At 39.9% G+C, this 26,465-nt stretch overlaps 2 protein-coding genes across 4 annotated transcripts in view; one reads left to right on the top strand and one right to left on the bottom strand.

The window, feature by feature from the left end:
- Nucleotides 1–8,157: 8,157 nt before the first annotated feature.
- On the bottom strand, nt 8,158–10,688 carry helt (helt bHLH transcription factor). Its single transcript, XM_015033795.1, has 4 exons — nt 10,318–10,688; nt 9,706–9,810; nt 9,486–9,582; nt 8,158–9,355 (listed from the first exon to the last, which is right to left on the bottom strand). Exons 1-4 carry the CDS (start codon nt 10,342–10,344, stop codon nt 8,880–8,882), a joined length of 705 nt encoding a protein of 234 aa, XP_014889281.1. The 5' UTR covers nt 10,345–10,688; the 3' UTR covers nt 8,158–8,879.
- Nucleotides 10,689–14,845: 4,157 nt separating this feature from the next.
- The window catches only part of acsl1a (acyl-CoA synthetase long chain family member 1a), a 23,002-nt gene continuing 11,382 nt past the window's right edge, over nt 14,846–26,465 (top strand). For 2 of the 3 annotated variants that reach the window (XM_015033816.1, XM_015033815.1), the window contains exons 1-2: nt 22,960–23,067; nt 26,183–26,395. In XM_015033816.1, the coding sequence (XP_014889302.1) occupies nt 26,201–26,395 (195 nt within the window). In that variant the 5' untranslated portion in view covers nt 22,960–23,067; nt 26,183–26,200. Of the gene's footprint in view, nt 14,949–22,959; nt 23,068–26,182; nt 26,396–26,465 lie in introns of those variants that run through there. The other variant, XM_015033817.1, reaches the window with a different exon arrangement.

Below are 26,465 nucleotides of genomic sequence, written 5' to 3'. Positions count from 1 at the left end.
AAATGTGCATCTTGTTAGTCCTTTTCTCTCGTCTCCCGTCTCAGGATGGGAGGAGAGAAAGAGAAGAATAAGCCGTCATTCAGGAAAGTTATCTGTGGGTGTCTTCTCGCCACAAAAGTTGGCCGGTTGTGTTGTGGTTTTAATCCTCCTATTTCTTTCTGTGCTATTTAATTTGGCTTTCTTTTCTAAAATTGATATGTTTGTTGGAACAAACACGACAGCTCAGTAAATAGAAACTTTCACATGTTATTTATTTATGCATTACCAAACTGCTTTAAATAAAATGGGAAGAAAAACAAAAAAAAACATTGGTATTAAGAATAGGTAAGAATATTATTACAGATATGTAAAAACAAAAACAAACATATTGATTGAAGATGACTGAAAAGGGTCTTCTTCATTTATCTTTTTTATTTTTTTTTTGCAAAATATGTTGTTAGTCCCTTCTACAACAAGATGTAATTGGATCATCTGACATTAAAGCAAGTATACTTTTTTGATAGACTATAATTTATAATAAAAATCAGCAACACCTGCCCGATTGCTAATCCTTAGTAAACCTCTAAGAAAAGGTTCAACAACAAGGAACTGATGTTCATTTAATTTATATACATTTTCTCGCAGATGAAGGTTGTAGGAAGAGAGTTCCTTGGTCTTCTCATCAGTTATCTTTATTTCCCATAATAAAAAATAAAAAACAAATCAGAAACACTAATTGGAATGCAAGGGCTAAAAATTTGACAGAACAATCCAAATATTGCTGTCAAGAAGACGGACGGCAGTTACAACTTTCTTTTGTTTTATCCACATACTGACAGTGGTAAGCTACTGTGATGTAGCCACAGCTGCCCTGGGGCAGTCAGACAGAGGCGATGCTGCCAATCATCAGTGTCACGGCGCCCTCTGACCACCTCCAGCAGGCAAGGTGGGTGAAGCTCCTCGAGTAATGTCTCTACCCACTTCACATTTCATAAAACATTTATTTTTACCCATCCTTATTTCCAAAATAGCCCAAGCTTTCTGTAAATATTACGTTTTGCAGTCTCAAAGTGATTTAGGTCTGAACTTTGACTAGGCCATTCTGACACATGAATGTGCTTGAGTCTGAGCTATTCTATTATAAACCAACCGATTTATAGAAAATGAACTTCCACCCCTTTCTTTTTCCACCCATTTCTTTTTCAGCCTCAAAAAGTTTTTCTTCCAGAACCGCCCTGCACATAGCTCCATGCGCATTCCAGTTTGGCTATAAACTTTCCACTTTTAGATTATTGATTGAACAGATCTAAGGGAGATATTCAAAGCTTGAGATACTGTTTTACAATCTAACTCTGCTTCAAATTTCATGATGCTCTTTGCTCACTAATGTTCTGTTAAAAAAAAAAAACATCTAAGTCATTCACAGAACATCTGGATTCATGCTCACATTAAATTACCATATAAAACTCATCAAGGTTTGTTGTTTTGTAAAAAATGTCAAATAAAAACCCATCTCTATGATTAGAGTTGTCACACATAACATACTCAGAATCTGAGAAAATTCTCCAAAAATATTGAAAAGTGTGTTGTATGCAGAGTAACAACCATAAAGTGGTTGGTCATCGTGGTCAGTCTGTTTACTGTGTTAGGTTTTCACTGTTATTGAGTTTTAGAATCAATACTGCTCTCTGGTGGCTACAGAGCTCTTATCATCTTTGCAGCTCCTTCTTCACAAAACACTTTAATAAACAGTAAACCTGGACTCGCACAGCTGCCGTCACTCTCAGAACGTGCCTCTGTAATCACGGCCTGATTCCTGTTCTGTAAAATATAATATTTTCATACAGAACAAAAGTTTCAGCTTAAAAAATAGCTTTTATTGTAGAAGTTGGATTTCTCAGAAAAAAAAAAAAATAAAATACTAACTTTAATGTGACTACGTTTTTTCAATGGGAAACATAATCTTTACTGTGTGATAGAGATTTTCATGCTGTTGTTTGCTTGTGCTACGCTCATCCCTCTAGAGTCTATAAATGTGAAGCTCTTGTTTACTTTGTGCTTTACTTTCTAAAATTGTTCAGAATGTCAGAAACTCTTAATCAGTATTTAATTCATTTAAATGTCCACAAGGTATAAATATGGCATGACAAAAAGCTTGTTTTGTCCTGGCCACTCTTTGAAACAGGGAAGAGAAACGAAACATGCCAAATGTGGCTTCTTATTTATCTTCATATATTAGAAAATAGCTAATAGGCAATAGATATTCACCATAGCTGACTTATATCAATGGGTAGAAAGAAATATTAAAATGATTTAAAAACAAAACATAATAAAGCTCACACTTAGAGAACTGCGGCAAAGTGTGGCATTCGGGCTGTATAATAAAGTGGTAAAGTTGTCTAAAGTTGTGTTTTCTGTCTAAACCCTGGAGAGTTTTCTGTCTTCAGTGCTGCTTGGACATGGCGTCCAACTGTGAGGGTCGCAGTAAGGTCAGATATGTGACTCCATAAGCCACCAAGAAGAAGAAGAAATCTAAACTGCTGCAGTTGGTCAACCACACAATCAGCCTTTCAGCAGACAGTGTCGACTTGCATGGTCAGGCTCACTCATGTCTCTATTCTTCAGCATGTTTCTTCTGCAGAATTTCATGGTTCCTCCCTCTGGATACTTTGTTTCTTTGGTCACATTATAAACTTCACTCCTGATAACTGGTCAGCTGGATCTCTTTAAGTCTGGCGGCAGTCATTCAGTTGAAGACCGTGAGTCCAACTGGGCGCCGGTCTCACCTCTGCTTGATTTCCTTCTCTCCACTGGTTCCTCACATAGCAACCTCAGACGCTGACCTTAGGAGCCCCGGGGTCCACCCTCTCTGGCCCCCAGGAGCAACTAAATGCAGAGGAGTGTCCGTCACGTTGCCGGACATAAAGGCAGACACACTGTGCCCGATCCTTGTGAGTCCAGCCAAGCGCACAGGGAGCACATTAGAACCTCTGGGTTTTATTTGCTCTCTTTTTTGCCCTGAAATGTGTTGATAGGGGCGTCAAGATTGTCAGGTGCTTCATCTGTGACCACTTGACCATATCACACACACACAGCCCCTGCCTTTCAGATTTATAAAATACGTCTTGCATTCTCCTAATTCACAATGTCAGATTTCATATCCTCCACAAGCCACTGAAGCGTCACTTTGTAGCCGTTGTGAAACAGCCTGCTAGTAACTTAAATGTTTTCTTAAAGAAACTTTTGCACACCTTTACACTCTCATAAGCAGGGATAGAAGCTGAAAAGAAAGCAGTCCTCTCTTCTTGCTCATAGTACACGGATGTGTTTAGGTGAATGTCCTTTTCAAAGTCCGAGCATTTATTTTGTTATCAGTACATCAAAGTTTTGAGACAAGTTCATTTTAAGAGTTTTATCTTCTGTTTTGTATTTTGAAAACGGCTCTGTATTGGTTAGAGGAACAACAGCTCTTCTTTGTGCTCCCCCTCGGTGGCGAAGTTTCTCACCTCATTATAATCTAAACATTTCAGTAGTAGTTTACGAATTTCATTGCGCTTCCGTCAATATAGACCGATTCAGCTTCCACATTCGGTGAAGAAATGAGCAGATTCATTTGTTAGTTTTTTTTGTTTTTTTTTTGCGCCGCCTTGTTCTGTACAGTGTTTAAAGATGCAGAAATGACAATTGCATGTAAAACCGATAGGTAAAGTGTGGCAAAACTGAATGCTTGTTTGATCACCTTTATTATCTTTGACATATTCTTCCGAATTTGAATAATTCATTGGCAATGTTTAACAACAAAAGTCTAAGACTACAAAGTATGCCACTCCACTTAGGGCGTCCTGTGAAATCACCCACTCTGATTTTGTGTTTGCCTCCACACACACGGGAACTGGTGGTTTGTGTGTGTGTGTGTGTGTGTGTGTGTGTGTGTGCTGTTCTTTGTCTATCTACCATGCAAAATTACCAGATTTATCTCAAGCACCTTCAGATGTCACACTGTCTGTGCTCGTGACAAAAGTGCCCCTTGTTGTGGCCGTCCAGATAAGCAAACAACAGCCGCCTAAAATGCACACTCCTCTCTGCTTTGTCCCTCAAAGCACAAAGACCTTCACTTTCTCTTGGCAAATGATGCCTTAATTGTGCAACTTAACAAGCCTGTTTTTTCCCAATGAATAAAGAGTTTCATGCAATTTTTTTTTCTTCTTGTGCTGTTATTTTTGTTTCTTTCATGCTGAGATCATACAGTTGCACGCTTGTTGGGTGGTTCCCATGCTGCTCTGTTGTTTAAGCCATGATGACTGAAAAACTTCACTCCCCAACGAAAGACAAAGAGACAGAAAGTTCAGGGCGTGACAGAGATGATGATCCCCAGTGGGGTGTTTTGTACAGTATTCATTATGCCGCTGTTTATTTTGGAAGTGTCTTTAACCCGTCTCCGCTCTCCCGCTTTTCAAACACTGCCCCTTTCACTGCCCTATTCATTTTTGGCTCACATATCTTTGCTCTAAAAGGTGGTAAGTGATGAATAGAACATCTCCATGGATTTGCATAATCTGATGGCATTGCTGGTAAGCACAAAGGGGGTCGTGCCAAGTGCAGAAAGGTGAAGCCATCATCCATTAGCAGGGGGTACAACCAACAGTAAAACAGCCTTCTTCAGGAAACTAACTTCAAATATTTGGGTTTGAATCCCTTTTGCGGTCTTCCGTGTTGAAAACCTCTAATTTCTGCTCTAACATGTAATAACATTAAATTAACCCTTTAGTTGAGACATTGCTCAGTGATTTGCTCCCAGACAATCAAAGGGCATTGATAAGTTTAGGTTTTTTTTCCCCTCCTGAACAGACTCCATTCATGTCCTCTTACAGTGGCCGTCATTCTTCAGACATGGCTGGTGCCAAGGCAGTAGGATGGCTGCCTCGCTCCGATGGGAAACTGTTGCTCATGTGCTGGGTTGGCTGCCAAGTTTTGGCATTATTGGTGCGGGAAGAGGTGGGAGGGCGTAAGGGGGGAGGGGGTTATACAGAAAGGGGGCCCTTTAAACCCTGTGAGATAGTACTATCTGCTGTGGGAATGATCTTCATCCCTTCTCCCCCTGCTCTCAGACCCTCTCTCTCTCTTTTTTTTTTTTTTTACACTGACTGTTTCTGTTACTGTGTGCCTCCCCAGGGCCCCCAGCTTTACCCTCCGTCCCCCTGTCTTTTCATGCTGTAGATCAGACAACCATCCTGAGGTGAGCTGGCTCTGCATCTTGTGCCACTGGGGCACTCTGATTACCAGCCAGTGCTGACTGTTGGCTCTCTCACAGCTTGTGTTACGTCTTTGGCCTCGCTCCCAACGAGAGACTGTAACCCGCAGCAGTGGGGCGTTTGCTGTTGAGAAGCTTAGGAAAGTCTGAATTCAGGGCTTGCGCAGATGCAAAAAGATCAAACAGCAGATTTTAGACACTTGCAGTTCAAACCCCACCATCCAGGGTACAAAGAGATGTTTTTTTTTTTTACTTCTTATGACATCTCAAAATGACCAGATTCAAGAGGAAAACACACATCTGCTTGTCTGTCTTGAAGATTTACATTACAAATTATTTTTCATTCAGTCTAGTTTTCTTGTAGGAATTTAGGCATTATTCAAAACACAAAAGTGAAAGTAGAACCAAATGACATATTTACTTCATGGAATCATTGGAAATATTCTTGTTGTCATTACAGGCATCAAACCCTTCTCATTTTTGTTAAATGGCTTCTTTTTGCATGTTTCCACTCATAGTTTAGATGATTTATCTTTGGTGATGAGCTCCAGGTCTTTGGAAGGGGTTCATGCTGTCACCCTAACCTTTAGCTCTCTGCACAGATTCAGTATTGGGTTCACGTTGGGACTCATATTGGTTGAACAGCTCAGCCTGAGTCCAATTCAGTCCACAGAAACATGTTGGTTTAATCAACATAATTACTTTAGACCTAAACCTGCTAGGTTTTTGAAAAATGTTGCACTCCCCAATGAAGCTGTATCAAGCAATTTACTTTACTTGAACTCGAGAAATGAAAATTATTTAATTTTCTCATGAATATATACTGTATTACAGTCCAATGTTTTGTTCTTAGGCATTCTTGGCCGTTTTTACTGTGTTTTGGGTAATTATCCAGTTGGAAGACTGATGAGACTGAGAAAGTAACAGGTAAGTTACAGTGCAATATCTGAAAAGTTCATGGTAAAAATCTAACAAGTTCCAAGGCTTTGGATCAATTATCTACTACGTTCTGAGACATGGATCCTCTTTATCACATTTTCTGAAGTTTAAGGGAGCTAAATTTAGCGAAATTCAAAATGATATGATTAAAACACAATGTGAATCAATTTTTAAATTATTTGTCACTAAAATTCAAGATTGTGCATAAGGTAAAACAAAGAAAAATAAATCCCTCAGATCTCTCAATGTCCCAACTGTTTTTCTCGTTTTTTGTTGGCTGTAACAATAAAATCTTGTCTTGCTTCATTCAGTAAGTTTTCTCTTAAACTTGTCTGACTTCAATACCATCAGAGTTCATGTAGGAGATGTAGGTTTTTTCTTGTCATTCGCTGAGCTGATAAATATATTCCAAAAGATATTGTTGTTGATGTTCACCATTTGAGTTTAATGTGGAAGATAAACAGCCAAAGCTTTACCACTGTGCTCATTTTACATGACAATAATGGCCCTGACTCCGTTTTTACTCCTGCTTATGTTATTATTATTCATGTGATGTGCTTCTGCTAGATTTCTCTCATGTGGCTGAACATGAGCCCCTTTCCTTATGTTTGGAGTCCAGATTTAAACCAATATTGTGTCTGTCGGGATCCTAGTATTCCCTCAAAGACTCGTTTTTTTTCCTCTCTCTCTTATCTCATTGTCACTTTTCCATCTGCGTTCACACTATCTTCCATGTCTTTCATTTGCTCTCTTGTTGCTCGTCTTTGTAGGTCAGAGACTGGTTAATGTGGGTTTTTCCAGCCACCCAGCCGATTAATGCGGCCTTATGCATCCTCCCTTACTCCTTCCTTTTCTACATCTAACAATTCACATAAACCAACATTCATGTGAGGACACCTGCAAATCTTTTTCATTTTTAAGCCTGAAACAGGAACAGTGAGAGGTCTGTGTGCTGGTTTTAACTTTGTCTCTGAAGGAAGGAGCATGGAAACTGTTTTCTGAAAAACTTTGATTTCATGGTCTTGATTATTGTTCTTCATAATCATTCAAGGATGAAGCTCGGGGACTTTGAGATTGTCCTCCATTCAGGTGCACCACAATGGGGCTCCTTGGTTTAGAAAACAAGATGGTGTGTCCCCTACTTCTTCGTTTCTCCCTTTCCTTTCCTCTTAAATAAATTAAAACTTGACCTATGAGTAAAGAAAGGAAGAAAGAAAGAAGCCTGAATGCTATTTATTAAGAGACTCTATTACGTATTGAAGCTACCAGTGCGTCAAAGACAAATTTCTTCTAATCTGAGTCGGGGGTTTTTTAAATTCAGCTTATGGGGCATAGTGACTGGTTTTAGTAGGACCAAGTCAAGAGAAGAATAGTGCTGTGCTCTTTTCAACTCAGATCACGCCTCAAATAATTCATTCAGTGCTTTTTCTCTAGCTTTTGTCTTTGACTGAACAATCGACCAATCTTTATACCTAAAACAGTACCGTTGACCATGTGCATTACAAAAATATTCCCTCTGAAATATTTCATGTTAGGTCACTTTACCGCAAAAAAGAAACCGCAACATATTTCCAAAGGTTTAAATTGATAAGCTGTCTCAAAGTTGTGTTTAATTGCAAAGATGAAGGAAAGAAAACTTGTTTTACAAATAAAAACTAAAAATTGTGGCTTGTGGATCTGTATTTAATCACAATACTCTCATGGTCCTTATGAGAAATACTCCGATAACCTTACATGAAATATGTTGCTTCCATGTTACCTTTAGAAACCATCAAATACATTAACAGAGTTCACTTGTGAGTATGAACGAGGCTATTCTTTGAAGACTTCAAAGTTTTATTGTAAAATAATGTGGATGAACGAACAGCGTGATGAAGATCAAGGTATTCCTCGGAAGGCAGATCAGGGATAAAGTTGTGGGAAGGATTATGATTATATCACAGCATGAATGGAGAATGATAATTTAAAAAAAAAGCATGTCTATATGTGCAAGGAGCCACATGACACTTTTCACATTTGTATTAGTATTAATTAAAAAAATGTCTTGATTTCTTTCCACTTCTCAATCTCTACTTTATGATGATCATCTACAATCTCAGCAAATCATATTAAGTAGTTCAATGGCTTTCAGAGTTTTGTTGCAGAAAATGTTACTGGGGCACAGAAGACCCGTCCTGAGGTACCTGATCCTGCGAACAAAACATTAATCTCTATCCAACTCTCCCATGCAGGTGCAAGACATTTGGGGCAGGATTAGCTGAAAGTTGTTAATGAAATTCTGCCTCGGGGCTCATACAAGTTGAATCCTCTTTATACAGTACCTTCGGCTCAGACGCAGGCACTTTTTGCTGCCCTTTACTGTTATTACACTGTAAAAACCGCGCAGTCAGACTAAATAATTGCCTAACTTGGAAAGAGGGCAGATGCTCTAACTCAGCCTGAAAATCAAAAGAATCTACTTAACCTTTAGTTCTGGTAATAAGCGGGTCAAAGCGCTGGTTCAGTGATAACAATTTGTAGGTTTGCAGACTTGATCTCACCTCTTTGCAATATAGGCTAAATGAAATATTATGAGGATTTTTCGCACGTAGAATCCAACCTCTAACACATAAAATAACAGACACAGATTTTAGGGAGAAATAGTGTATTTATTCATATTGTATTTACATGATCTAAAAAAAAACATAAGTTAAAATAGAGCTAATTTGTTTTACATGGCGTGCTGAGCGCTATGCAAACTGAACGTGTTTGCGTGCGTGTGACCTATAAAGTTGAAGTAATGGTGATCGAGTCCCTGCACCGGCGACAAGTATCCTCCGTGCTGCTGCGTGTGCGCAGAGAGCGGCACCGCAGGATAGGAAATGCCCTGACTGCGTCCGGAGCCGTGCCATGAGAAGTGTCCTGTTGGGCTCTGCTGGTACACTGAGTCCGAGGGGCTATGGCTCTGGTGCTCCGGGGAGGAGTGCAGGTGGCCAAGATAGTCGGGTGGGTCGGACATCGAGCCCACGGAGCCGAATACGGGCTCGGTGACCGCGCGAGACTTGGACTGTAAAAAGGCGAGGATCCGCGCGTACTTGATGTCCTTGGTCTCGGCTCTGTCCTCCGTGGTCAGGTAGTGCACCAGGTTCTTCATACACTCGTGGTATCCATAGTGGAAGTAGTTTGCGAATTCAGCCAGCAGCTCTCCTGGAGTAAAACAAAAAGTGTGTGTGTGTGTGGGGGGGGATAACCTTTAACATCCTGACAGATCTGCGTAAAGCTGAGCATAAGATGCTCTGGTGCTGCTGGATAAGAGCGATGCAAGAGGTTCACCCACCTTTTTCTCTGCCACGGGGAAAATCCGCGGAGTGCAGAGCTCGCAGGTACTGAACAGTCATCTCCAAGATTTCAGCTTTTTCCAGTTTTCCAGAGTTCTACAAGAAATACATATTAAGATTTGTAAAATAAATCTAATTTTAAATTTTGTCTCCCTCCAACTTTTCTCTTTACAAATTTCAAGAAATAAAATATTAACTAATCCTACGTTCATAAAATACCTGCTTAGCCAGCGCCATTGGTACGGTTTTTCCCAGTTCGTTTAGGCAACGGTTAATGCGGTCCCGCCTTCTTTTCTCAATAACTTTGTGGGAAATTGGAGTTCTCTGTAAAAAAAAAAAAAAAAAAAAAGAAATAAATTTAAAAATACAGAAAAACAAAATTAGCATACACTCGAAACATTTAAAATAATCAGTAGAATAAACTCTACCATAAAAAAATAAGGTTGAAAACTTTTAAAGTATAATCCGGGCCGTGCGCTTTGGCGCGCAGAAGCGGGCACTTCACAGAAAAATCATCTTATCATATTGAGTATGTTAGGAATATATCACGTACACACATCCATTTGGAAGGCAGTTTTTAATATAGATAGTTGAAACGTTTAAAATATTGTATCTACACAATTAGTGCGCCAAAGTTTACCCAGAACGCTCGCACCAAGTTGGTTCACCTCATAACTTTGATGGAGATAATATCGCCTCAAACAGCGACTCTACTTCATATACAGCGCATGTTTTCTTTTTTTCTTAGGATAAAACATCCAGATCACGAGTCACAAATAGTTCAAGTATCATGTTAGTCCCCAAAATGTGGAGCGCACAAGAAGCGCGTACCTTCCTGTCCTTCATCTTTGATGCCATGGACGAATATCAGAGGAAAAGTCCAAAAAATGAGTTCAGCGTTAAATTAGAGAGGTGTGAAAGTCTGCTGGCAGATGAAACAGACTGAATTTTCAGGGGAAGCCGTCCCCTTATAAAGGGACCATCCTGGGGGACTCCGGCATTCACGGCGTAAATTATTCCATGGGATTAAAGAGCTATGCGTTCGGGTAAATGTGTGCGTTTAGGATCAGTTAAAGAAATAGAATTAAAAAAAAATCTGAAACAGGCAGGGGGGTTAACCTGTTTTGTTAACCCACGTGGCTCTTCAAAGGACACGTGATTATGTTTGGAATATTATTTGCATAGCAACAACCCAGGCGGGAAATAAGAACCGGGATCGGCCTGATCCGGTGGGGCGCACTGTGCGCACTCAAAACAAAGCGGCGAGCAAAAGAAAAAGAGGGGAGGGGAAAAAAAATAAAAAAACTTTCTGTTCCAACTCGCGTTTCTCACACGATCGCCTGTTTACAAATCCCAGCAAGCGATCTTAACTCCCATCCAAGCCCCGGTCAGAGTTTTAAGGCCTGTCCAGTACCATTAGAGTAATTAAGTAAGCCTTTAATAGGCTGTTCCGCCGAGTTCAGGGGAGATCTTTTGGAGACGGAGTCCCCCCCGTTTGTTCCCGCCGGTTCTCACACGACTTGCTGACACGTCCATCTTTTATGAGAGATGGCAAGCTTTTTGTTTACGCCTCTTTATTTTTCGCAGGACTCCTCGGCAGGTGTGTGATTAGCGCTGGCACACGAGCGTCGTCTGCGTCGAGGCCCGGCGTCTCCAGCAGCCTCTGGCACACGAGGGTTACCCACCACTGGAGACTCTTTGGAGAGGCTCAATTTGTATCCTATTATCCTATAAGAAAATGTCTATTCAGAGGAATGAATAGTTTCATTGGCCTAAATTTTAATAATGCAGTGAAAGAAAGGGAGAAATAAAGAAGAATGCAGCTGGTGCGAGCGCGTATTATTCCCCGTCACCTGCGAAATGCGTAGCCTGGAGACCCCTATTCATTTGCCTAATTTCGGTCAACTTAACAAACTTTGGGAGAAATTATACTGCCATTGTTGCGAAGGGTGAAGCTTTCTGATCGAATTAACAGCACGTTTTGATCCGGTAAATGTCATTAGAAAGAAAGAAACAATCGCGTTTAGAGGGGCCTGAGTAATGCGCCAAGTGGAGACGCCAGAGCGCAAAAACAGCACAAAGGCTGCTGGTAAATGCCACAGGGGGACTTTTGTACCCTCACATTGCTCAAGTTTTTTCCACCCCCAAACAAAGGGCATTATTTTATACTTGAATACATTTCATACAACAATTGGCTGTTTCTTCTTCTTCAAACATATTTTCACAGGAATTTCCACAACAGGTTTATTGTGTGCGCACAGATTCAACCGCTCTCATGCGCAACAACAGTTTTTCTACTTATTCTCTTTGTGTGTGTGTGTGTCTGAGAGCGTTTTAATCTGGAAACTTTCGACATGCTAGATGTATATTTGATCCTGTTGGCGAATTAGGGGGAAAGCAAAAGCTCACAAGACATCTGAGGCTTTTGGAAAGTTTTGGGAGCACCATGGAGAGAGGCTGTCGCGAGAGAGAGGGACGGGGGCAGAAAATCCAATTACTCCAGTGTGGAGTTTTTAACACTTGTCTTATGTGTTTGTGCTTTATGATGCAAAGATACTTGTGGGTTGTTGGTTTTGTTAAGGACTAAATTAAACACTGAATGTTTTAAGCGTCGGACTTGGTTACACTGCGTGTTGCGTCACGGAGGAGCTAAACCGGGCTTGGATTTTTTTTTTTTTCTCCCGTGCTATTCCCACTGTAATGTGATATTTCCATGTTTTTGTTCTAGCTAAACATCTAATGAAAATCTGATTAGATGAATGCAGCATAATATTTTCCTTATTCATTATTTAATATTAGACTTTAGTTGCGTCTTTCTCTGTTTGTTTTGGGGGGTTTCAGCTGACTCATAAAGTGTAGTGGATGGCGACTGCGTTTTATCAATGTTTTAACTTCAGAAAACAAATATTCCTCTTTGACTAAGTTAGTCTCCACATATAGCTCTGCGCAGGCGACGGAGAAATAGTTTTGCGCATTCGGGATGAGCGTCTAAACTGGAAATTCATCCTTTTCAGTGAAAAACACTAAAACGATTTTTCTTTCATACTAAGCAAACAAAAATACATCTGCAGGGCCTGTTTTTTTAATCATTATCATCGTTATTATTGTTCTTAATATTGTTGTATTTTAAAGTATTTGCTCTCCGTTTTATGATAGTGACACTGAGTATATCGAATAATCAATCTGCTGTTTTTGACTGCAGCTTATCCCAGGAGCAAAGACCAATCTTAACGCTAAAGTTAAACCACAGGAACCTGACTCCATTAGGTTTAAAGAGAACTTGAGAGCAAAAGTGTAAAGTTTTGCTCTCAAGTCTCAAACACAGACTTGTATTAAAGAAGGAATTTGATGTATGTGATGCACATTTGTACCCATGTATAGAAAGTTAAGAGAAAAAATATCACCATCATATGCATTAAAATGTGATTAATGCTTTTACAACTAAAGAACTGGAATTTATTTGTTTGCTTGATCTTCGCATTAGAAGATATGTCAAGCTAATGAACTTTTGGTGTTTCTGTAATTGCCAAAAACTTCCTGCTATTTTTTTTTTTTTTACTTCATTCATTATCTCAGTTTATGATCTGCAAACATTCAAACGCGGAATCACAAACAAGCCTCCAGTCCTGCAGCCTTTCAGCGCAGCAGCGGCGCTCGCTGCTGTGGCCCCTTGTGTTGTCAGGCGCTGCGCTCTGACCCGTGGTGACCACCGCTGAGGGCCTCAACGCAATCCTTTGGTCTGGTGCGCCACCCTCCGCCTGAACCGCGACAGTTCACACGGTCCCCACTGAGTCTGTTCAAACCTCTGAAAAAGACTTGCCCCTGAAAACAACGTTCAGATCTGAGACTCCGGAGAAGCATGTGCTAGGTGTTTTATCAAAAAGCGCGGAACAAAGTTAATGTCATTCTTGTAACGGGGTGATTGCAACTTCAGCTGGATTAAAATAAATAAATAAATAAATAACTATTTAGCTGTTCAAAAATAGGCAAGCAACTGCTCTGTTCAAGATTTTCCACAATTCATAATTTTCAACATTCCTCTTCTTAATATTAATTATTAATTTTTAAAGATCACCCGTAAACAGAGCTGCTCAGTTTATTTATTTATTTTTTTTTTTAGGAACTAGGGCTCCCTCTTGTGGTGTTTTGGGAACTGCAAAGGCTGTGGCGTTTGGTCAGAGAAAATGAATCGTTAGTTTATTATGTGAAAACTTAATAAGCTTTTTTAAAACTACTTTTATTATGGAGGAAACCAGCCCCAGCAGGGTTGAGTGAGAGGACAGCATTGTTTTGTTTTCTCTCTCTCTCACCCATCCCTGGTGTTTCTATCTCAAGTTTGGGTCTATCAGAGGCAGGAGTTTGAGGATTCACCTAAACTGAGTCAACTCTTTCTCCAGAGATCTGTTGGAGCCACTTCACTGCCTTGAGTGCATCTCAATGTACAGTGCATCTGGAAAAAAAGAAGAAGTAATTTTATGTTTTCATTGCAAATAGAAAATCAAGAAGTCAGATGAACATAATTATTGCCACTAACCACTAACTGAGCAGACTTCACCCACTCTTCCTTGCAGAACCTCTCAGCTCCTTTGGGTGGGAGATGTCTGTGCAGCAGTTTCCAGTTCTCTCCAGAGATGTTCCATCAAATCCAAGTCTGGACTCTGGCTTGCTCCCATCAGGACGTTCACAGAAGAAAGAAGAAAGAAGCATCACCCCATTCTGAAGTCAAGAGTATTCTGGATCAGGTTCTCACCCAGGATGTATAAAAACATCCAGATAGCATGAAGCTGCCACCACCATGCTTCGTATTGGCCTGGTGGTGAGCTTCATATCAAAGAGTTTGATCTTTGTCTCGTCAAATCAGGGAATCTTGTTGCTGATGATCTGAGAGTCCTTCAGGCACATTTTGGCAAACTACAGACTTCCTGCCATGTGACTTTGATTAAGGACAGACTTTCGTCTGGCCACTCCACCATGCAGGAATGTTTGGTGGATTGTTGCAGAGCTGGTTGTCCTTGTGGACGGTTCTCCTCTCTCCTCTCTGGGACAGTCAAGCGTCTGTCTGGTGCACAGACACAAACATACTAATGCTCACTACTTCATATTTTTGACATTTCCCATCATCAGTATGGAGCTTTGTCCTCAATTGGTTCAACACATAGCTGACTGAAAGCCTGCAGTGGAACTAAAATCTGTTTTAGTGAGACAGTAGAGCCATTCTGACTTTAGCAGATATAATTATACGTGCCACTTATTTTGGAAATGTGTGCAGCCATCGCTATCACGACCCTTTGGCCAATGGGTGAACGCCTCTCAGTATTTTGGTAAAGCAACATGTGACTCCGCCTGTTATTGGCTGAGAGCAGCAGCAGTAGGGAAACTAAAACACAGGCTTCCCCCGCTGCCGTTCCCGCTGCTGTTGCTGCTTCTTGAAGAATCGCAATAAAGTCTGCAGCTGCTCACAGGTTAGTTCATTGGGCTTTTTAAAAAAAAAAAAAAAAACCCACACACACAGACATATTACAGCCTGTGGCTGAGATATGAGATCAAGATGGCGATTTTGCGCCTCATAAAGCAGGATGCGAGCATTTAAAACGTTGATGTTATTGTTGTCTTCATTAGAAGCGAGCCACGTTTTGTTTCCTTTTTTGACTCATCTTCATTTCGGTTTTCTTCACATTACCACCGTGTTCAGCTGATTAAAACACAAAACGCGTTAGTTTCTGTTACATGCGTGAAGAGGAACCTGAGTGCGCATAAAGGAGGGTTTTGAAATGAAAATAGATATGGATGGACACGTACCATCATGGGTGATTTGGTACACAGTGTGCAATGATCCACTCTGACTGCAAACTTTGCTGGGTTTTTCTTTTTTCTCTGTGGACCTGTTTCCCTGCAGCTTTGTTGCATAAATGCCGTCCATCTCTTTGCTGTTAGTTTATTACTTGATTAGTTGGGAGTGTGTCAGAGGAACAGTGAAACCTTTATCTTTCAATTCATGTTCTGGCATCCCGCCACTTCGATCATCACAGCGTGTGTGTGTGTGTGTGTGTGTGTGTGAGAGCAGTTAAACATGACGTCCTCACATGAGGAAGTAAGTTTGGTGTTAACAGCAGGCCTGTGGCTGCACCACAGTTCTTTTTAACCTGTTTTATATCAGACATAGATGCCAAAAAAAAAAAGCTTTATATGCAAATCTCTCTTTAATGTTTGAATTAGGTATTTTATTTTGAAATTAAAACGGTCTTTCTGTAACGATGTTTTATTTGTAACTGTATGCTACAATGGCAAAATATATGCTTTTGTTCTTTTACTTTGTTTTGCCATTTCAAATAGTATTAGAGGTCGTCCTATTATTTTTTTTAAGCTGTGAGTAATAACATAAGGAACAATTATTTGCAACAATGTGATGGCAAATATCTGAAATGTGAGTTTCCCATTGATATTCTTATTCTTATTCAGATGTCTGTTATATTCACAGACACACCCCAAATGCGACTGCAAATAGGTTATTTTCCGGTCCTTTGTAAACAGTGGACAGGTGTGACTCTGTTGATTTAATACAACCTGTTTTGGTTATGGGTTTGATGCTGCATACAAGGTTACGTTTTCAAACCAAACGAAGGTTTAAAGTTACAACTCTCTAACCTCATAATGTCCAATAATACCTTAACTGAAAAACTGTTGCAGCTGAATATCAGAATACATACTCTGTGCAAGTATTTTCATAGAATTTTTGAATTTGTTAAAAAAAAATATTGCCTGGCTATATTGACATGCACTAGCTAACAACTTAGCAAGTAAAGCACTAATTACTGATAGAATCAACGTCAATAACAACTCATTGACTTTAATAGTATTGTGGAGCATTGGTTTAGTGTATTTTCATTGCACTGATGTCTGATCTGGTTGTTGCTTTGTTCAAAATGGCAGTCTTATAGGAATGATGAAGCTGCTTTACGGTTCTTCTCTTACCAAACTGAGTTGCAGGTTTTGACCAAACATTTGGTTAACAGCCACCCACTTTATGCCCCCTCTGAATAAACCCAACATTCAGGTTAAGTAAATAACACAACAATTTTTAGTGAGGGGAAGAAATGTGCTTGTTGATATCGAGAGATATTTCTCAGCAAAGGCTGTTTCACTGATATAAAGAGCTGAAGTCTAAATGTTTCTGGTATCAGCATCTTTACTGATGAGCTTGAAAAGTCTAAATGAATTTCATGTTTCTCTTAACTAAAAGGAAGCTGGCACAAGCAATGTTCAGTTTTCAGGGTCATTGTTGCAATTCATGGTGAATACAGTTGCCAAGCAACCAGTGGAAATCCACAGACAGGGGTGTATTTAGCCATAAATTCAGGGGCCCATGCCCATCCCTTCTAACAAATCCCATGTTTCTTGACTGAAAGAGCTACAAAGAGACAAGAGTTAATTTATTATTTTACAGCAGAATAATCTGAATTTCAACAAATATGGTGCTTTTACTATTGCAGAAATGATAATTAGTGTTGAATTATTTTCATTTCGTCCTTTGTTTTTTGGAGTAAGTAAGCATCAAACAATTATCTTTTTAACTGTCACATGGCAGAGCAATGCAGTTTACCCATAAATATGTAATATGTAATAGAAAATGTTCATAATATTTCACACCTCAATATATTTCCTGACAAACTGTTTTGTTAGTGTTGCTTGAACTACGCTGGCCTGCATTATCTGGCCTGAGCTTGGTTTGAAACCTTCTTTGTGCTGCCAGAGGTCCAATTTGAAGCCGTCCTTGAAGCACACAAAGACACGGAGAAAGTCAATATTGTGAGATTTCTACCACAGAAAAACTCAAGAATTAATATTACAGCAAACCCTGTACAAGAAACAAAATTAAGGCATAAATAATTGTATATTTTTGTGTTCTGCTGGTTGGAAAACCTTTACTTTAGTTTGAAAGTGCCAAATACAAGTACATTTGATGTTGTTTTTTTATTTAGGTTCTGTGTCGATGGTTGTGTTCTATAAACATGCACAAACCATAGGCAGTAAAGCCCAAAATTATTCATACCCACTGCAGATTTAGATTTAAAACCTATTTAATTCAGTCAACACTTTTGTTGCTGACACCAATGAGACAGACTTCTTACAGAAGACAATGTAAACGGACCATTAAGTTTGAAAAGAAACACATGCATGTGTTTTTATTGACATTTTAAGTAAAACTAATTCATATACTTTTCAATAATCATTGGAAAAATCTTGATAGGCGTTACATTAGCCAGGGATTTATTATTGTTCACCAGCTTTTTGCATAAATTCACTGGTATTTTGGCAATTTATCTTTGCTGATGAGCTCCAAGTGTTTGAGGTTGGAAGGCCTCCTAACCATCATCCTAATCTTTAACTCCTTCCACAGATTCTCTAGCTGTTAGATTCAAGTTGAGACTCTTGCTGAGAAATTACAGAAAATTGGTATTACCTCCAGTCAGGAGAAACAATCTGCTATGTCTAATGCATTTTATTAGACAAAATGTGGAAAGATTCCCGCGGCACAAAAAAAAAACATTGTACAATAGACCGTAAAGCAATACACTTTTTGCAGAAATCCTTCTGTAAGTGTCCTCAGCTGGTTTTAGACAGACCCAGGCAGACAAGGTGCAGACACTGCAGGCATTTTAAAGTAAACTTCCTTTTACAGGAGTCTGTGGAATGCAGACTGAGTGAGGTGTCCTTTTTTTTTCTTTTTCCTTCTTTTTAATTGACCACACAGTGCAGTTTTTCCACATCCGTGGCAAACAGAGAGACAGTAAAGTGACCGTGGAGAAGTCACATGTTTCCCCTTTGAGCACAGGAGCAGATTTCTTTATAGCAAACAGAGGGAGAGACTGTGGCTCTGCGACCCTGTCATTACGCTGTCCTCGGTCATTTGAGAATACCAGGATGACTCTGTCTGTTGTGGGACTTAGAGCAGCCTAAAAGAGCTGATGTTTACAACACAATCGGCCTGTCTGTGTGACCTTCACAGCGGGAAATTAAGATCACATTTTGAGACTGACTGTCATCATCCCGACAACTTTTAAGTCTTGTACCGTGACTACATTAAGTTGAAAAAAACTTATTGTGAGAGCAGAAATGACCCTTGCAGGATAAACAAATCTGATCTGCATGGCTGTTTGAGTGGAACGACCTACTTGGAAGTCCTAAAGAACTGTTATCTTGTTTGTTTTGGGGTTTTTTTTTTCCAAATAAAATGCTTATCTTAATGTCATCTCAGGAAAGTTTACTTGGGTGCACAGATTTCTGATGTAACACCCTCACTTATTTAACTTATTCTGATTTCACTGTAAAAATTATATCTAAGGACACGGCATAGTTTGTACTTCTGGTGAAGTCTGCTGTTTTGCAATAGAATCAAAGCTTTCTTGAAGCTTCCTTCCTTTTTTTTTGAACTCTTAAGAGTTGATTTGAAACAGTGTGAAAATGTCTCACCTTAAGTCTCATTCAGTCAATTACACTTTTCCCACCAAAAAGTTTTCATTTCCACCTGGTAGATCTTGGGCATGCTTTGTTTACGAGATTACATTTTTAGCTTCCAACCAGTCGACCACCAGCCGGGGCGTAAAGGCAGCTGATTCCTCAGTGCATCTGGAAAAGCAAGCGCTCCCTCTGTTCATCCGTCATCAGTTCTGAAAAAAGAATATGTTTGAATGTGTGTGTGTGTGTTACGACGGGTCGATGAGCCATTGCAAAAGACATGGAGACACAGACTTTAAAAATAGTAATAATAGGTACGTCATAGCCAGATCTACAAATCTGACTGACATAATAACATTTAGTAGCTGGCTGCTTTGAAAAAAACCCTTTGTGGCCCTCAGGCTGCCGGTGGTGACATTGTTGAAAAAATGTGTTTTTATTACAGAACCAATTAATGTTGTAAAAGCAGAAGAAGTTGAGGAGTCGGCCTAAGTAGCTGCTTTCACTCTCTATGCTAAGCTAACTGGTTGATTTGCTCCAGCTTCACACTAATGCTCAAGAATATTGGTTATCAAACGTGACCCTCGGACCGGACAGTGTGGTCAGAGTGATTGTACTCTCTCTGTGATCTGCGTTAAGAATGGTTGACTGGTTGGAAACTCTTGGCAGACGTGTGACCTTTGCTCTACTTCACTAACCCCTCCTCCACCCTTCCCGCTCTATACATTTCCATGCTGTCCCTCATGTGACCGGCAGTGTGAGGTTTCATCATCGGGGAGGGGCAGGACCTGCGCTACTCAGCGTGGTCGTCTTGTCCAAGGTCAGCCTTCGGTTCCTAAAACCGGGGCTGAGAGGGATTGGGTGTAGGGTGGACACGAGTCAGGAAGTGCAGAAAAAGCGTCACACTGGGGCCACATGAGCCCAGCCATCTGACAGCCGCACAGTGACAAGCAGCATGCCTCTCTGTGTGACTTGTTGCAAGGTGTCAGCTGTCCTGCCGTTTTCAGACAGCCCCTGGTCACTCACCTTCGTAAAACTAGCTCAACTGGTCTGGCTTTGCCTTGAAACATTAGCCTGTAAATGTAGATGGAAAGAGATTTATATATGATTAAAGCCATTTGGTCTTTTTGTTGGAATGTTCCCTATGGGGCAGGGTGTGCCGGTCGTGAATTAATCACTGAGCCAACGGGTGCACCATTAGTCTCAGTGGTGTTCCTACTGAACCACAGCGTAAAGATTGTCGGTGCTTGTTGCAAAAAGAGGCGGAGAAGTCACAAGATGAGCTACAGTTTGCTTCCAATTTTCTCCATTTTTGTCATGTTTCACACTGGGATTTCAAGTGATAAACACAATGGTGTGCATATTTGAGAAGTCAAAGAAGAAAATACTGTTTTGCAATCTCAATCTGCTTTAAATGTCTCCACAATTGAGATTAGATCACAGAACTTCAAAGTTGTGCGTAACTTTGTGTAAGTGTATGTCGTACAATCTCAATAAAATACATTGAAGTTTTTGGATGTAACTTGACAAAATGTACAAAAGCTTAAGAGGTACAGTTACTGAAGCGCTGTATCTTAACTGTGTTATGTTTATTTCTTACCATGATGTGATTCTTGTTCAAAACAATATGTGATGTTATTGTATCAAATAAAGCTGCAGCTGATAGTTTTTAGGATTTTTTTTTTGTATTTCTACTGAAACTGTCACCTCTAAGTGAGGTTTCATAGTTTTCAAAAATAGCTACAGCAAATTTACAGCCCTGATTCAAACATGGCAACACTTCTGCTGTTTGGATTTTGATTTAAAGACAAATTACCTGAGATTAAGATCATTTTATTTTACCTCGAATGTGTCACTCATATTTTAGTGTGACTTCCTGTAAAGTACAGATATTTCACTTCTTTGCGAGAAGTGAAATATTGTAGAGGAAATTAAGTGTGTCTGACCAGCATTGTGTCATATTACTCTTAACTTTCTGGCTGCGTCTGGAGTGGCTCTTGTGTTAACAGCGAAGCTACGATGTGCCTTCCAGCTGCTGGAGGGAGCTGCCAGCCTGTCTTCATGTTCTGTTATGTGTCAAATGACCTTTCTGCCCTCCCCACTTTCTCCCCCCCACCCCTCACTCCCCTGATCCCAGTGTCTTCTGCTGGAGTGTGGTGTGACTTGTGAACTTGCTCTGCCATTGGCTTGTGAGTCTTCCAGGCCAAGTATGGAGAGAGGAGGTGGGTGGGGAGGTTTTTTAGGACTACCTTTCACCTCCAGCGACTGTTAGCACATATAATCTGCAGGAGGCAGTCTCTGAAGGGGGTCTGTTGCTCGTATTTTCATTTTACATCTTTGCCACAAATTTTTCTTCTCGTCTCACTTGGAAACGATGAAGAGATAAAATTAAATCATTTGGGTTTATGTTAAATTCTTAAAAAGCAGAATTTTTGTTATCGTGTCTTACAGCAGTTACCACACTTTTTGGCAAAAAAGGTTTTAAATAGATATGTCACATATGAAAGTAGTTTATCATATAGATATTGTTTTTTATCAATATGACCCACCAAAGTATTCTACCTAACATGTAACACAATAAATGGACTCCTGCTCAGTTTTTCTACATTTCCTGATACTCATCTGCTTTCTGTCTTTATTTTTTTTTTTTATAAAACCCAAATCTTTACTTTTTAGCAAAGCTTCACATGGCTAATCTGAAGATGCAGTAAAAAAAAAAAAAAAAGTTTGTTATAACCCCTCTATAAAAAATGAGATGTCCAGACTAGAGTTAATGTTAACAAACAGAAACAGAATATGGAGCCAAAAAGTAGAAGCAATGTGGGGGATCAGTGAAAAAAAGGCTTAAGGAGTAAAAATATAAAAACATATATTGCTGTTAACTCCTTGCAGAGAAACATTGGGAGTGCAACAATCTGGTTACATGCTGCCTGTGACATGCCAGTGGTAGCTGCCATGAGCTGTTAGTTTAATTGGAGCGATGGCTTTTTGTTTCCACTGTGGGATGTAACTTCTTCCATGCCAGAGCTCGTTGGTTGTAAGCATAGTTTCTGTGAAGGTTTTTACTGCACTGCTCACTGGGGTTTACTTGTTCCACACTGTCATCCCCTGATGACGCATCAAAAAAGTTTTTTTCTGAGGTTTAGCCGAAACAATGTTTTCCGAAGTAATTAATTAGCAATTAGTCAGGCTGTCAGCTCTGGTAGCTGGTAGCCTGTGGAAATCACCTGACATGCTGCTCTGGGCTTGTTATCTGGCACTCCATTAGTTCCCACATTCTGACTTTATGTGTTTTATGACACTGAAAATATCTCTCCCAGATCCAAATTTGGTCTTTTTTTTAATAAGTGAGGAAAAAATGTTTTAACTGTCTTCCAGCCAGCTGGCCAGCAGTGTGCAGCAACAGGCAGGAAGAGAGACACCAGTCCCTTTAGCACCTTCTCTGACTTCTCATTAAAAAGGGATTTAAACTGCAGGAAAAGTTTGATGAATAATTTAAGGTATTTTGAAAGTTCAACTTTTTAAAGGCTCCAACCTTCAGGTTGGACATCCAGCCCATGCCTAGCTAGCACCGCCTTAAGGTAGACGCTTAGGCTAATTGTCTTTGTTGAACTACACTCAGGTGTTTCGGTTTCCTCCAAAATGAAAACGGCACATAGTTTCCAAATAATGCCTCATGTTTGTTTCACACTCCGAAACACCTGTGGAAACAAGTCTTTAAATCACTGTGGACAGCTTCACCTTTCTTCTTGCTCTGTAAAATTACAACACTCAAAATGTTAGATGTTGTTCTAATTTTTGGTTTAAATTTGTGCTGAGCCGGACGAAAATCTTGACTGCACATCCGATGTGTCTGAGGTGAACAAAAGGGGGAATCCAATCTGTGGGTTTGCTTCAACCCGCCAGCTGCGTGACTCCGCGGCGAGCAGCTTGCTGCGTCTCACGCGTCTGTGTTTCTGTTTGAGGAGGGGCATGTTTCTGCTATTCATAGTTGTGAGAACTTCAGAGGTCTATTGGAGGACAGCGCGAGTCCTTCTAATAGCAACTGCAGCACTGCCAGGCCTTTCAGATAACACCACCTCTTCACTCTGAAACACAGCCTCGATCCGTCCTCGTTTACGCTCTGTGAGTACAGACATGAATTAAATGTCATCGTGTCGATAATCTGAGCAGCGCCGTCTGACAATCTGTTAAAGTTCATTTCAGTTCAAATGAGTTGACTTAGTAATATGATCGTACTTCTTTCACGTTGGGCTAAGAAGTAGCAGGTGTGGGATTAAGAAAAACATTCGTTAGTCCTTTTATTTCTTCTGTCTTTGACAAGCTAAACCATTTTCAGTGGCTTACTCTTCTGTTTTGTAGTCAGGAGATCAAGTTTGTTGATATTTATGTTTTATTTAATTCAGCATTAACTGTTTAATCTAACTTTTGCTTGGCATCTGCTTTAAAGTACTTTACTCCAGTTGGCACTAGTCTCACTTGTCATGAGCTTCAGGGTAATAATAGAAGTAGGTGAGAAGTCAATTGTTACCTCTATGACTCTATTTACCTTCCCTGCAGAGGTCAGGTCAGTTGACCTGAATGTCCTCAGAGGTTTATAGCAAAAGTAACTTATTACAAATATGCATGAGGTGATTGAAGAGTGCATTATTTACAAAATCTGAGGTTTATTAACCAACCATATTATTTCTGCTTTAAGCTACAGAGCTATAGAGCTGTCTGACTACAAGTCCCAAAAGCTGCCATAGTTCTGCTACGTCTGATTTTAATATTTCTTTTTTAGCTCTCCTGCAGCGTATTAGCAGGACCTTCTTATTATTTAAAGGAAGTTTCAGCCCAGTGACTTCAGCTCAGAAATATTCCAAGCAGAAAGCTTTCATCCCCTCCTGAATTGAGTGTTTGAACGTCTGTGGTTGTTTCCTTATATCTCCGTGGAGGCTTGTGACCAGGAAACGTGTGTGGAGTCGGATTTCCTTCCTACGCACAGCTGTTAAACGAGACAGCACATCCTTCCCTTTAAACGCAACAATTGAGAAGGATCAGTGTGAACGAGAGGGCTTTAGATGGAGCTTAAGAAAGTGAAAGATGCTGACTGTGTTTTACGATCAAGATGTTAAAATACAAATCGTCACACATGAAGTATGAATTCACAATTGGAATAATGCATATATATCTGCATCAAAGCATAGACCTAACCTTTTATTCAAACGTATTAATTTTTTTTTTTTTAAAATGCTATAACGCTCACCCAAATTGTCCAATTCTGATCTGACCGACACATCGCTGCATCATTCTAGCAGAAACGGCTCAATATTCAGACCTCAAATGCTTTAGTGCATGACTGCTGTAAAAAGGGAGACACAACAAAAGTTTGCATCATTGGATGTTCATGTGATGAGGTATTTCTGAAAGCCCAAGAACACAATGATGAATGATCACCGAGTCATAAACACGGTTCTCTGTGGATTTATACCCGAAACTTAGTTTTATCCTCTTCTGTTCCTTTGTGTCTCCTGGTTCTTGTTTTTCCATCAACATGTCAGGATTAGATGTGCATGTCATACACAGAAGGGGAAACTGAAGAAATGACTCAAACAGCAGCAGTTTTAAGGGATTCAGATTGTAGCACCTTGACATGCATCAAAGCACCAAAAGAACAAAATAGACGTCATATCAGCTAAAATGCGATACTTCACATAGCCTAGATAAAAGGAAAGTACTCTCTAGCTTAGCTCAAGCTGTATTCAAGGTTTTTCTTCCAGAACGGTTTTTGTATATGGCAGTAATACAAGCCATTTAATAGGGAGCTGCAAGTCAACATATGTGCGCATGAAAACTCGGTAGTTTTAAAAGCACAATAAAATGACATTTTATTAGTATTACAAGGTCTACCATAGTATTAAGATTGTGTCCCACTTAATTGACTTGCCTAATAAATTTCAGGAGGTTGTACCTGTTTTTTTTTTTTTTTTAAGGCAACTTGTATTTTGGTAAATAAGACTTTAAGCTGCAGTCTTTGGTCATTTCTTGTTCCTTCTGGTCATATTTATTCAGATTAGCTGGCTGAAGTGCTAAGTTAACATGTTCTCAGATCTGAAATAGCTCTGATAAACCGAGATCCAAATGTTTTTTGTCTTTTTTCGTTTATTTCCCTTTAAATGGTGCCACATTTGCAATGAAAAATAAGTTTGGGCTTAGCAGTAGATTTGATTATGTGAGTTGCATCTATCTAAGTGTGGTCAGACCAAGTGTTGGAGGCAGTATCACTGCAGGAGACTTTATCAGAGACTAACTACAAGATTTGGTCGGACTGACTTGCAGGCCTCACTTCAGCTCCATTGAGTTCTTGTAGATCTACTTGTGTGTTCATCAAATTCTGGTTGAAGTGGGGATGCCAGCTGTAAGTTGTTCCCAATGATGAGCCAGACTTGTGCAGCTCCACTTTTTCATGTATCTTAGCTGATTTCTTTTAACTTTGCCATTGTGTCAAACAAGAAAGCGATGTGGCCTTAAAAATCCCTCCCAACAGCTCTCAAGCGCGATGGTGAGGGGTTGATCATTTGTCCTTGCTTAGCAGCTTGCAGTCACTGAAGTAACAATAACCTCCTCTGTATACAGAAATGTTCTGATGTCAAATGGGACGCCATCTGCTTGACAGCTGAGTTTTGGCCCAGACTGGCACATCAACGGGACAATGACGCTGCTGTTTACTGAAAACTGAGTTTTTATTTAGACAAATTTAAATTCCAGTAAGGAACTGCTGCTCTTTGTTTGTGTTGTTATTCTGGTTTGGGGTGAAAGTAGGTTTTCCATTTCACTTCCAGAATTACTTAGCAACCTAAACTAAACCAAAGAAAGCTGGTAAATTACAATTTTTTTTATTTTTGGAAATATGAACATTTTACAGTAACACTTTAAAACAAGTTTTGCTTATTTTACAGGTTACTTCTGGTTTTTATTTGGAATCATTGAACAATATTTGTGGAAGCTAATCATCTTAATTACCAAAAAAATTATCTCTGACTTTATTTAAACTGTGGTCGTGTTGTCAGTTTAAACTACAGCATTTAAAAAGATAAAGATTTGCTCTATTTGGATGAAACCATAATTATTTCTGCTTACTGTTAGTAGATGTGTTTCTCAAAAAATCTGTCTGTCTGAATGAAATGAACACTCAAAGTTTTTAGATTCACTAATAGACCAGTGGTCAGTCTGAATGTCTTCCTCTGTTTCTGTGCAGGTTCAGTTTGTATCAGCCATGCAAGCTCAGGAAGTCCTCAGACAGCTGCGGATTCCCGAGCTGGACGACTTTCGGCAGTATGTCCGAGGCTTTCCGACGAACGCCCTCATGGGTATGGGCGCCTTCGCCGCCATCACCACCTACTGGTTTGCCTCCAGACCGAAAGCTCTCAAGCCGCCATGTGACCTTACACTGCAGTCACTGGAAATACCTGTGAGTTTTCACAAGTTTTTTTTTTTTTTTTTTTTTCCATTTTTTTTTATTCCCGCGGTTTTTTTCCCCC

Source organism: Poecilia latipinna, unplaced genomic scaffold (assembly GCF_001443285.1).
Source record: "Poecilia latipinna isolate Pla-1442-1.1 unplaced genomic scaffold, P_latipinna-1.0 Scaffold280, whole genome shotgun sequence".
Taxonomy (NCBI): Eukaryota; Metazoa; Chordata; class Actinopteri; order Cyprinodontiformes; family Poeciliidae; genus Poecilia; species Poecilia latipinna.
Note: the sequence above shows the minus strand (reverse complement) of the source record. Positions and strands in the feature narration are given on the sequence as shown.

What these genes read in the sequence shown, in the direction of transcription:
- helt (XM_015033795.1), bottom strand. Translation starts at nt 10,344, where the DNA reads ATGGCATCAAAGATGAAGGACAGGAAG. An exon ending in CAAAGATGAAGGACAGGAAG is followed by an intron (nt 9,811 to 10,317) that starts GTACGCGCTTCT and finishes TTTTTTTTACAG; the next exon opens with AGAACTCCAATTTCCCACAA. An exon ending in TCCCCGTGGCAGAGAAAAAG is followed by an intron (nt 9,356 to 9,485) that starts GTGGGTGAACCT and finishes GTTTTACTCCAG; the next exon opens with GAGAGCTGCTGGCTGAATTC.